The sequence below is a fragment of the Pongo abelii genome, chromosome 13 (assembly GCF_028885655.2).
Source record: "Pongo abelii isolate AG06213 chromosome 13, NHGRI_mPonAbe1-v2.0_pri, whole genome shotgun sequence".
NCBI classification, from domain to species: domain Eukaryota; kingdom Metazoa; phylum Chordata; class Mammalia; order Primates; family Hominidae; genus Pongo; species Pongo abelii.
The window spans coordinates 106,095,843-106,109,299 of record NC_071998.2 but is presented as its reverse complement, the minus strand read 5'-3'; the positions used below and the strand labels follow the sequence as shown (position 1 = coordinate 106,109,299).

Genomic DNA, 13,457 nt, shown 5'->3' with positions numbered 1-13,457 from the left:
AGCATGTCCCTTTTTCAGCAGTAGCCAATCAAACCGAACCCTTTGGTGTTATTCCACTGCAGTCCGAGGGATCCGGCCTGCCTGAGACCCAGCAAGGACTCATTATCCGGGGAGGTCTTCTGAGCCACAGGCCTCGCTGAAAGAAGGTGCAGCTTCTTGAACAGGAAGGCGTTTCGTGGCAGAGTCTAAACGAAACAGAAGTTGCTTTGTGTGTGCGCACGCATGCACACACACACACACACACACACACACACCCACCCAGAGTCGGGGAACCGTCATTTTCCTACGCGCCCTCTGACATCAGCCACCTTCTCTGTAGCTAGTTTCTCTGCACACAACTTAATCCCTGGCAATGAAAAATGAACCTCTCCCCCACCCTTGCTGCCGCCTCTCGCCTCACGCCCCCAGAGAAGAGTTTCTCCGCCAGGCAGCAGGTGAAGGTTTTTTTCCAAGTCACATGATTCAGGATTCAGGGGGAGAATCCTTCTTGGAACAGAGATGGGCCCAGAACTGAATCAGATGAAGAGAGATAAGGTGTGATGTGGGGAAGACTATATAAAGAATGGACCCAGGGCTGCAGCAAGCACTCAACGGAATGGCCCCTCCTGGAGACACAGCCATGCATGTGCCGGCGGGCTCCGTGGCCAGCCACCTGGGGACCACGAGCCGCAGCTATTTCTATTTCACCACAGCCACGCTGGCTCTGTGCCTCGTCTTCACGGTGGCCACTATTATGGTGTTGGTAGTTCAGAGGACGGTAAGTGGACTCCTCTTCCTCCCTTTCCTTTTCTTGTTGTTTTCCCTAGAGAAAGAGCCCTGGGAACAAATGATATTCGTTTGTTGGTTAAGAGCAAAAAATAAAATTAAATAAATAAACTCTCTCTCTCTCTCTCTCTCTCTATATATATATATATAATATACTATAGTATATACTGCATAACATAATACACTTATGTTACATAATATATATTATGTTATACTATATATATATATATATATGAGAAAGGGAGAAAAGAAAGAGGAACTTAACTCTCTAAAATAATTTGGCTTGTTGAGAGAAATACTGTTAGACCATCATCATCTTAAAACTTTGCAGACCTGTCTGAGCAAAACAGTGGAGAGGAGCTATTGGCCTTTTAAAGTTAAGATTTAAATCTTAATGAGCCAGAGACCCGTATCAAGGAAGGTGGCAATAGAGAAACCTGATAACACATTTGCACAAGTTGTTATCGTGTCTTCAAGGACTTCAGACTGGATTCTGAGGTTCTATATCCTAAGTCCGAGTGTCCTGGAGGTTTCTGAGGCCTCATCCATTGCCAAGAGTTTTGTTTTTGCTTTTGTTTTATACAAAGAGCTAAGTTTCAGAGGCCAAGGTCTAGAAGGAAAGGAGGCAAAAGAGAAGACCATGGCTTCTTAGAGCTTTGGACATTTTGGTGTTAAAGCCAGCAAGACAAATCGAAAGCTTCCTCTTAAGCCACAACTTTGAAGAAGTTAGGGCGTCACAAAAAAAAAAAACAGCACATAGAAGCAGAAAGTTGAAAGGTTTTTAGCACCTGTTCTCTCTGAGGTTCCTCACAATACTAAGCAATTGTTGGGTACACACTGTACGGGGTCAGACTGTCTTCGGAGATTTACTTTGAAGTAAATGGTAAGATTTGTTTCTGAAAACAGAAGAGGAGAAAGAGGAAGCTTCTTCATATTTTAGAAAATTGGTGTTTACAGAGAATCCACCAGTATATATTATATAGAAAATGCTGTAGCAATAGCATATATTGCTCATGAATTTTTTTGATGAAGTTGTTAATTTGGGTAATTTAAGAACTGCACCCACCCACATGACCTGCCAAAGTGAGAATATTTCTGTTTCTTAATTCATAGTGCCTACTTTTCGTGGTATTATAATCCTGCAGAATTTATTCTGGTTTTTCTTCAGTTTTCTTAGGCCAAAGACTCTATAGCTTATCAATTGCTGGAAAGAACTAGGCTTTAAAAGGCTTTGATATCTATTTCTCAAGTGTCATCAAGCTTTGAAATTAAATGGAAGCTTTGAAGCTCATATCTCTACAAAAGTGAAAAGAAGGAGTTGCAAATATTTGATTTAGATAGTGGAATTCTTAAAACTCATAATTTAATGGCTTATCTACATCTACTAAGTATAATAATCTTGAAAACACTTTAGGGCATCTTTTCTTCTGTAGGGGCTCTGCAATTTCTGTAATTCTAATTTGGAGTAAACCAAGGGTATGTCATTTTATAGCAATGGCCAAAGAAAAGAAATTGAAGTGTCCTTTAAGAAGTTGTTTAGTTAAAGGATCCAGCTAGAACTGCTGAGAGAGAGAAAGAGATGGTGGAAAAATGGGTGGCGATGGTGATATATAAAGCTAGAGAGAGCTTCAGAGATCATTCATATCCAACTTTTGGTTGAATTGATTTCTTCTATAAAAGAACCAGAGCAAATCTTTCTGCCTCATTTTTGTAAATGTGGAAAATGAGGAGCAGAAAGGGAACAGGGCTTGAACTACGTCACCCTGAGAAAGTGGTAGAGCTAATACTGCTTGATTGTTTGATGCAAGCAGCATCCCCTTTGCCAACACAGACAGCCACAGAAGCACTAAGAAACATTGCACCCATTCTTCTCTTGGGAGCTTTATCTTCTTGTGCATCCACTTCCTTGACTTACTCCTCATGTTTGGATATGAAAAGATTCACTGTGCAATCTGATTGTACAGTTCGGTGTGCTGTGATTTCTTAGCCCAGGAAATATCAGTTGCTTCCTTAAAACTAAGGCTTGCCGTGTTAATAGTAGCCGTGGTATATAAAGTGTCAAATGCATTGCACAGATCATTTTCAATAAATTCCTCAGACCTTAACTGTTGTAAGACCTAACAAGAAAAAAAAAAAAGCATCATTTTCCCATTAACTTGAGTTATCAGGAAGGGTTTCCTATAGGAAGATGGAATGTAGACTGACTTGAAAACAGGAAGAACTTAGACAAATGAAGAGACTCTAAAAGAAACTCCAGGAAAGAAATCAATGGGAGAAAGCCAAGGAGCTTAGACTCACATCCCCATTATTAAAAATGGAATGAGTTAATAGTCAATTAGCACTCTGTATGTGATGGGAACAGGGGTGGAGAACCATAAGAATGGTTTTACTGGCATAAGAAGTCCCACAATTCTTATCCCAAGGCACATGTATAGACAAAATTTAAAACAGCTAAGTCATAACATAATGAGTGATTAAAGGGATACCATGAGACCACAAGTTAAGGAGAGAATATATTTTTCCAGACACGTTTAAGAAAAACTCCTGGGGATTAGTTTCAGGTTGGCTTGAGAAATGTGAACAATTCCAAACAGGCAGGGAAGGGAAAGCAGAGGAGAGGCACTCCTAGCCAATAGAACAGCATGAGCAAAGAGACAGAGGAGAGAAGACATAGAAAGTGTAGGGAAATCAACAAAGCTTGCCTTGAGGTTTGACTTGAAGATCAGATAACTCCAAGCTTAAACTCCTTGGGAGAGACAAAGGAGGAACTTAGGTTTCTATCTCAAATATTTATTAAATATCTACTGTGTGCAGGACATTGCTCTAAAGCCTTGAAAAAAAACAACAAAATCCCTGTCTTTGAGTTACTATGGAACTTCTTTCCCGTGATATTTTTAAAGTCTCAGTGATGGTTGTATTTTGTTTTATTTACATTTAAGCCAGCATATTTATAAAATAAATATTATTTTATATAATAATATTACTTTATATTATAAAATAAACATTTCTATTTTATATTCTAAAATAAACATTTTATATTATAAATATATTATAAAATAATATTTATTTTGTTATTTAATATTTATAATATATTGATATATTTTATAATATTTATATTAGGAAATACTATACTTACATGGTTTAAGAAAAGTAACTAGCAAATAAAAGAAAAGAAAGTAAAAATCTTCACACCTTCCCCACCAACCACTAATCCATCTTCGCCGAGGTAACCACCATTGACAGATTCTTGTGTGTCCTTCCAAAAATCTGTGCATCTACACAGTACACATTATAATATATAATAAACCCATGGGTCATTATAATAAACCCATAATTTTGCATCGTGCTTTAGTCACTTGACAACACACTGTATATCTTAGAGATCCTTCCATGTCAGTACATGGAAGTTGATTTCATTCTTTTAAAGAGTCACATAGTACAAAGTGTAAATGCTTCATAATTTATCTGTGCCTGGTGAGAGACATCAATGTTTTCTCTAGAATTTGTGCCCTCTGTGCGTGTCTGCAAGTATATCTGGGGAATAAATTTTTAGTGATAGGAATGGAATATGCATCTTCTTTTTTTCTTTTTTTGGAGACAGTCTCGGTCTGTCGCCCAGGCTGGAATGCAGTGGCGCGATCTCTGCTCACTGCAAGCTCTGCCTCCCGGGTTCCCGCCCTTCTCCTGCCTCAGCCTCCCAAGTAACTGGAACTACAGGCGCCTGCCACCACGCCTGGCTAATTTTTTTGTATTTTTAGTGGAGACGGGGTTTCACTGTGTTAGCCAGTAGGAATGTGCATTTTCACTTCAATAAATGTCAGTCTGTCTCCAAAGAGATTGTACTAGTGTACCCCTGAGGAAGTAAAAGTCCTACCAACAGACACCTCTTTACATCAATATGGAAAGAAAAAAATGATTTACTGTTGAGCAAGCACAACAGTACATGCAAATAGGCAGCCTGCAACAGACTACAAAGTCAGGATGAAATTTCACACAATTAATCTAGCAAAGCAAAAGAACAAAAAATAAAACTTCTCTTATCTCCTCAAGAGACAGGGGAATACATAATGAGATAGACAATGAGATAGACTCCTAGGTTAACACCAGAGGTAGGTGTTTGCATTTCAAAAAGGCTCTGAAGCCCTCAACCTTAGAGACATCTTTGTTTTATAAACCAGGAGACTGGGCTTCTCTAGCCCCAGGTGAGAATGTGAAGGGTTACATTCCAAAAGGTTAGAGTATAGGGTTCACAATTGGTAGGCTTTCAAGAAAGAAGCTGCCTCTTTTCCCTTTATAAGCAAAGAAAATTCTTTTTTTAAAATAATAATAATAATACTCTTTTTTAATTATCTCCACACCAACAGTGGAGCTGAGCATCTGTTTAAGGGTAGTAATTATTGGTGGTGGTGATGGTGCTGTGGTATTCTGGGTTTATTTTTAAGCTCTGATACAAAATAGAAGTGTAGGGTAAACACACCTGATATAGCAATAACTGAAGCATACCCTTAGAATAACCACGTATGGCAGACACGTCTGAATGGGTGTTCCAAGCTAGAGAGTCCAGGAGTGGTCAACCTGGAGACTCATTCCTTGTCTATGAGGAACATCTGAGCCCCCAGCCCATCCCGTGGAACATGGGCCATACAGGAGATTGAGGCCTGAGTTTTTGGTTACATGAAGGCTGCCAGGTGGAGGCCATTAAGGGGAGGCTGTTAAGTGAGCATGCTATAGAAACTGCATGCTATTTGCAAGTGGTTGTGGTTTTCCTGCCCAGCCCACCACCACTGGACTGTATATAAGGTGAATATGTTGTCCAGCCTGCTGCCATGAGATCATTTCTGTCCATAAAGCAGTTTTCCTGTTCAGCTCACTGCCCCTGTATGTAAGACCCAATAAAACCCCATATCTTGTTTGCTGACTCTATACCTCTTCTTTAGCCTCTTGAACATGGTGCCTTCCCTGTTAAGGCTAATAGGAGTTCGGCACAAGAAGAAGTTATTTGGAATGCCCCATGACACTTCCCACTACCCAAGGTACTCCCTCCACCTGACATTCATTCCATTTAGCAATCCAGAAAAATCCACTGTAAATCTTCCCAGGAGCGAGCCCTGTGTGAGGTTATGTGAGGAGGTCCCAAGTGGAAGGGGCAAAACCCTGTCTTCTGGGAACTCTGTTAAATTGAGCAGATGAAGCACAAACACCAAGTTCTTGGGTTCTCGGCAGAATGGCACAGAATGCTCATTTCTGCTTAGGATGAAGGAGGGGTTTGCAGAAGAGCTAGAACAAAAGCCAGGTTTCCAAGAATTACAACAGTCATGGCTTATTCCCAAAGTCTTATTTTGAAAATGTTCAAACCTACAGAAAAGTGGAATGGCAAATGTCATATAACCTTGGCACCTAGATTGCTGTGTCAATATCTTGCTGTATTTTTGCTCTCTCTATATAAGGATATGAAAGTAAGCTGTAGGCAGCATGACCTTTCACTCACATGTACTTCAGTACACATCTCTTAACTAACTGCAATGCCATTATCATAGCCAAGAGAGTTAATATTAATTCAACAATATCATCTAATAATAATATATGGTCCATATTTTCTTTACTTGTTCAAAAATGTCTTATATGTATGGCTGTTGTGTTTTTGTTTGTTTGAACCAATCTAGGGTCACATACTGTGTTATGATAATATCTGTTTTAATCTAGAACTTTGCTTTTTAAAGTGTGGTCCTGGGCCTTGTTAGAAATTCAAAATCTCAGGGCTCACCCCAGATCTCCTGAATCAGAATCTGCATTTTAACAAGCTCCCCAGGTGATCTGTATGCACATTAAAGTTTGAGAAGCACTGAGCTAAAATCTCCTTTGCCCTTTGGTGTTTGTTTTAAATAACACTGACCCTTTTTTAAGGGTCCAGGCCAATTCTGTTGTAGAAATCCATTCATAGCATGGATTTGTCTTAGTATTAACTCATGGTTATACTTAGATGAAACATTTTTGGTAAGAATAGTATATAGGTAATTCTGAATACTTCTTATTGTAGCACACCTAGAGACATATGTCAGGTTGTCCCATTTTTGATGACTATAGGTTTAGTCACTTGATTAAAGCGGTGACCACCAACTATCGCCTTGGTAAAACATTTTTTCTTTCTCATTAATAAGTAATCTGGCCAGGAGCAGTGGCTCATGCCTGTAATCCCAACACTTTGGGAGGCAAAGGCGGGTGGATCACCTGAGGCCAGGAGTTCAAGACCAGCCTGGCCAACATGGCGAAATCCTGTCTCTACAAAAAATACTAAAATTAGCTGGATGTGGTGGCACACACCTGTAGTCCCAGCTACTGGGGAGGCTGAGGCAGGAGAATCACTTGAACCCAGGAGGCCAAGGTTGCAGTGAACAGAGATGGCACCACTGCACTCCAGCCTGAGTGACAGAGTGAGATTTCATCTCAAAAAAAAAAAAAGAAAGAAAGAAAGAAAAGTAATCTATGTATGGGATAATACTCTGAAGACCTAAATATCCTTCACTTGGTGGTTTTGCCATTTCTTAGTGATCCTTGTCTGAATCAGCTAATGCACCGAGGGTTGAAAAAGAGGGAATGCCTAAGTCTGTCACTCCTTCCAAATTTATTAGCTGTCATTCTTCTGTAGAAAAGAGCTCCCCATTGGGAAGATGGTGGCAGGAGGAGGAGGAGCAGGATATTCCAGGTGAGGCAAAAGAGAAAGCAGTGGCACAGCCCACAGGAAGGCAAGCCCAGGTGTGAGGAGAGGAGTGGTAGGGCCAGAAGTCAGTCCAGATTGTACAGAAGAGAAGAAACGGAACTAGATGACAAAAAGATTTGACAGAAGAGACTGAGAGGACAGGATGCCACTGCCATCTTCAAACTAGGAAGATTTCCTAAGCCCATATCTGAGCCCAAATCTACACTCAGCCTCCTACAGCCATCTCTCAAGACCTCAGGTGTTCTGACTGCCTCCTGAGTAGTGTATTTAAGACCTTGCTATTCAAGGTGTGGTCCATGGCCTGGCAACATTGGCATCACCTGGAAGCTCATCAAAAATGAAAAACCTAAGGGCCCCTCCCTACTGAGTCAGAATCTGCTTTTACCAAAATCCCTAGATGCTGGTCAGTCTTTTAAAGTGGGAGAAGCACTGCTTTAAGCCACTTAAGCCACTGTGGTCCAATTCTCACTTTGGCAGACCATGTGCTCCCTGTAAAAATAGTCTTCCCCTGAGGATTTTCTATGACTTCTATTCACTTTTCCATGAAATTTCAGGAGATTTTTCTGCTCAGCTTTATCCTGCCCTCATCTAGAGAGGCAATGTAGCAAGACATTGAAAAGCAGTGCCTTCAAAGTCAAACTCACCTAAGTTTGAATCCCTTCTGTGCTATTCGCCACCTGTGGGACCTTCTATAAACATTATCACATTATGAAATCACTTCTCTAAGTCTTGATGAGTCCCTAACTCTTGGGGTCAAGTTAAAGGCCAAATGAAATAGTGCATGTAGAGTAACCCTCATTAAGTGCCCAATGAATTAGCTTGAAAATAAGAGGTATTCTTAGCAAAAGTCTCTTTGGGCCATGAGCCAGAGCCCACCTTACAAGACTATGTGAGGGCAACAAGGAAAGGAATGTGGACTCCCCCTGGCATATTCCAAACACAGCTGCCTTTGATCATTTTTGGTCCAAGAGGGCATTTTGTGTCCAAAGCAAATTCGGGAGCTGATTGCATCTGCTGATCATTCCTCTGTGAAAAGAAACAAGCCTTTCAAGGTATTGAGGCAAATTAAGCACATCATTAACACCAAGGCAGTGCTCAAAATAGCTATGCTTTTCAAGTACTTGCTAACACTTTATAATATCTTATGATGTCCACAATAACTCAGTGGAAAGATGGATTATTAGCCATCTAATCACTGATTAAAGGAGAGGAAAACACTCCTAGGCAGAGAAGATGTTTGGGATGGGGGTCATTTTACCTGGAGACAAATAGGTTAAACACGACCATTCCTCCCTCCATACATGAAAAGAACTTTGTTACTGTTGGGAATACTCATCAGACATCTACAGAGGCCAAAAAAAGAGGAAGTACACTTAAGGAAGTGTAACTGGTTGATAACCACGGAGACAAAGTTTCCTGAGCTACTCAGTGGAGCTGAGAATGAAAACCTGGGAGAGTCCATTTGTTTGTGCCTGCGTTCAGCCTAGGCACTACCTTACTCAAAGCCAAGTTATCGAGCAAGATAGTTCACATTTCCTGAGCTAGGACCCAGATCCCCAGATGAGATTAGGGAGAGAATTCTAGGACTGGGGGACATCTTGCCAAAGAGGAGTTGGTGAACAACACTTAGTATAATACCTGTTTATGAACAGTCTTCATTAAATTTCAACAGCCATCATCTCCTCAGACACTGCTTCTCCACCTCCAAATGCAGGGACTGCTTATGGGAGAGTGGAGGAGGGAGGAATGAGGTCTTCTATCCTTGGTTTCTGGAAACAGCATCTCTCCTAGGGCAGTGGAAAGTACACCAGAGAATTTCAGTCCAAGATCTGCCTCTGACTCATGAGTGCCTTGGTTTCCTCCTCCATAAAATTAACTTGATGGACTGAAAGATGTCTCAATCTCCCTCTGGCTTTGATTGTCTAATCTTGACTACCATGGGTAGCTAGGAGAAGCTGTAAAGACCTTGTCCCAAGAGCTCTTCAAAATAGGAGTAGTCACGCTTCTGTCGTGGATTTCCTGGGCGCTGAGTGAAGGTTTAAATGACAGGCTTCTTTCCTGTTTGAGATGCTCTGCTTTTGACATCCCATGTCTGAAATTAGGAAACCAGAAAGCTTTCAAGTGACAGAGAGAAAAGAGGCTTTCCTTGACCCCCATATAAATTAGGTCCTCCTCTCTGATATTACTTCTCATAGCTGTGCTATTCAAAGTGTGTTCTGTGGGCCAAGAGTATCAGTATTACTCGAAAGCTGCCAGAAATACAGAATGTTGGCCAGGTGCAGTGGCTCACGCTTGTAATCCCAGCACTTTGGGAGGCCCAGGCGGGCAGATCACAAGAGGTCAAGAGTTCAAGACCAGCCTGGTCAACATGGCGAAATCCCATCTCTACTAAAAATACAAAAATTAGCCAGGGGTGGTAGTGGGCCCCTGTAGTCCCAGCTACTGGGGAGGCTGAGGTAGGGGAATTGCTTGAACCCAGGAGATGGAGGCTACAGTGAGCCGAGATTGCGCCACTGCACTCCAGCCTGGGTGACAGAGTGAGGCTCCATCTCAAAAAGAAAGAAAAAAATACAGAATGTCAAACTCCCCCCAAATCTGCAGAATCAGAATTTGCATTTTAACGAGACTCCCAGGTGATTCATATGCACATTGAAGTTCTAACAGCACTACCTTAAAGCACTATTGTTCTTTTCCTCCATAGCTCTTGCCACAACCTGCAATTCTAATTACACATTTATTTATATTTTTTAAATGGCTGCCTTAATGACTAAAGCATAAAATCCATAGGATGTCTTTTAATGACTAACGTAGTTCCTACCACAGACCAGGTGCTCATTCAAGGTGTGCTGCATGAATGATTCTCTAGGACTTCCCGAACTGCCAGCAGCCTCTGCAATGATGGCTCTACCAGGTTTGCTATTCTAGCCTCTCTCACTGTCCCTGTATATGTCCCCGGGCAGCTGATGAATTTGATGATTGTGGTAAGACATTTCAATGCAGATATTTTTCTTAGTGCATTTGCATATCACGCTAATCAATGGTCACGCTTGGCAGTAAGCTGTAAGTTGTTTATTAAATTTTAAAATGTTGTGTGTTGTCTCACAGGGGCAACATAAAGGGGAATTTTGTGATATCAAGTTTTCCTGCAAACTGCATGCATAACTGAAAGACTACAAAAACTTGCAGCTTTGTTAGGTTAAAAGCTTTCAACTAAGGCAACAAAGTCATAGACTATTACAGTAGGAAGGGCCTTCCAGGACAAGTTGGCCTCCCTTCCCCTGAGAAGGTGGGGCCCAAATGTTTAAACTGACTTCCCCCATCTCCAGATTGGTGCTGTGCCAGGGCTTTGCCTTCAGGAGACCTCCTTGACTCACTACCATCCTCTTGCACTAGAGAAGAGATCCATTCATAAGAAAACAAGCTTTCAGCAGAAGGCAAAGGACAGAGCTCCCAGGGAATTGTTACAATAATAGGGGAACTCCAGATGGTCCTAGTGTTCATACAGAACACTAACAAAATAAGCTGTGGGCAGCTGCTAATTTCTTGCTTTGGTAGAGGTTAGGAAGTTGGTTTTTTCGCATGCACATGCTCACACCTCTCTAGGTCTTTATTAATATTTTAATTCAATGCAATACAGGAGATTCCAACCTGGGCAGGTCACAAGATGAATAAAATACTTCATTCCTTATTGGCAGAATATTGTATGGGTGTCTCCATGGCTAGAGAGAAAGCTGAGGGAGAATCAGGGTGTGAAACTTAGTGTCTGAAGAATTTATTAGGGGAAAAGAACTGTGCCTCTCTGCTTCTGTTAACTCCTTGTTGAGAGTCCTTGAACTAGAACCTCCCTCTAGTCACCTTCAATCCTCAGCCCAGGATTCCCTCCTTCAAAAGACAATCTGTTTCTATCAACCTCTTATTTGTGTAAATATTTATGTATATATTTGTTACAGAATAAATAATATATAATATTATGTAAATGTTTAAATATATAATATGCATATGTATGTATTTATACTACATGTGTATACATATTTGTATATTTAAATATAAACTTGTAATAAATCCATAAGGGTGGGGACCCAATTTAATTATGTATGGTGTCCTCACAATGCTTGGCATATAAACACACCATTAATTCAGAATTTCCAACCACAGGAGAGATAGAGATGTACCTTCCCAGATATGTTTACAACATACGTTCACAGATGAATCAAACATGGAAAAAAAAACCACATATACTTTTATAATATACTTGATTATTCTCATGTTGACCAAAAGGAAAAAAAAGAAAAAAAAAACCCAAACATGTGGAGGGGGGAAAAGCACCAGATTGGGAGTTGAGTCCTGGCTCTAGCCGAGTGTGACAGTTCACACCTGTAATCCCAGCACTTTGGGAGGCTGAGGCAGGTGGATCACAAGGTCAGGAGTTCGAGACCAACCTGGCCAATATGGTGAAACCCTGTGTCTACTGAAAATACAAAACTTAGCTGGGCGTGGTGGTGGGTGCCTGTAGTCCCAGCTGCTGTGGAGACTGAGGCAGGAGAATCGCCTGAACCGGGAAGTGGAGGTTGCAGTGAGCCAAGATAGTGCCACTGCACTCCAGCCTGGCAACAGAGCAAGACTCCTTTTTTTAATTAGCTGAATGTAGTGGTGTGCACCTGTACTCCCAGCTACACAGGAAGCTGAGGCAAGAGGATCACTTGAACTCAGGAGGATGAAGCTGCAGTGACCCATGATCATACCACTGCACTCCAGTATGGGTGACAGAGTAAAACTTTGTCCAAAAAAAAAAAAAAGAAAAAAAAAAGTCCCAGTTCTGGTCCCTGATCTTCTATAAATTAACTATGTGGCCCTAGGCAAGTCATTTTATCTCACTCGACCCCGTGTCTCTTGCCTGTGGAACAAGGACAGTAATCCTCATCTTGCATTTCTAATAGATTGTCAAACAAATGGATAGAAAGCCCATTGGAAACTATATCAGTGAATTAATTTTTAAAATTTAAGAAGCAGGTGGAGGATGAATTGTAAATTGCACAGTACTTTAAGGTCAACAAAATGAAAAAGAAAAAAAAAGTTGTTTCAACTGAATGTCACACCTCATGCTGCTTTTTTCTTTCTTCTCTTCCAGGACTCCATTCCTAACTCACCTGACAACGTCCCCCTCAAAGGAGGTAAGATCTTGGAATTAGGTGTAAATGTGTAGTAAGTCATCTAGATAAATGCCATAAAGTGTGAAACCTGATTATCAACCAGAAACAACTCTATGACACGACCGAACAGTAAAGTGGGTAGGGGTGGAGGCAAGGGCTGTTCAGGACTGAGCTGATGCACCTGAATTCATCTTAGCAGCTCCTGAACTCATCCCCACAAGTCTCCCACCAGCCCTTGACACTCTCACTAACGAAAATTCTACCTCCAGCATAGGCAGGACTGCAAGGCAGTGTTGTGTTAAATGCTTGAAACCTGAAATCAGATAAATGAGGGAATGAATCTTGGCTTGACTTCCCACCTGGGAGCCTCAACTCCTCATCTGTTAAATGGGAATAATAATAATACTCACCTCATCAAGGTATTGGAGAAGCCATTCAGATCTCATCTGTAAATTGCTTGGCATGGCAACCAGCACATAGTAATCATTAAATAACTAGTAATAGCTAAAATGCATAATGAAGTCAAGGACTTGTGAAAACAGACTTCCTCCTCACTCCTATATTTCCAATCATTGAAGTCACTAATTAATACGTCATCTCTACTAGCCTCAGAGAGATGATATGTTGAGTTCAGTTAACATCGATGATGAGAAATTTTCAGATGACCTGACTAATGTTTTTATTGCTCAGAGAAGGAAAAGGAAGACCCAGAGAGGGAAAGTGAAGTATCTCGTCCAAGGTCATACAAAGCCAAGCCTAGAACCCAGAAAGATGTCCTCATCTCTAATACAGTGTCTTTTCCACCCAAGAACACCAACTCCCAT

The 13,457-nt window shown here is 41.1% G+C and overlaps 1 protein-coding gene across 2 annotated transcripts in view; it reads left to right on the top strand.

Moving 5' to 3' along the window:
• The first annotated feature begins 270 nt into the window (after window positions 1-270).
• Window positions 271-13,457, top strand: part of TNFSF8 (TNF superfamily member 8) — a 37,268-nt gene continuing 24,081 nt past the window's right edge. For both annotated transcript variants that reach the window (XM_024252441.2, XM_024252440.3), the window contains exons 1-2: window positions 271-757; window positions 12,612-12,654. In XM_024252441.2, coding sequence (XP_024108209.1) covers window positions 563-757; window positions 12,612-12,654 — 238 coding nt within the window. In that variant the 5' untranslated portion in view covers window positions 271-562. The remainder of the gene's footprint in view (window positions 758-12,611; window positions 12,655-13,457) is intronic.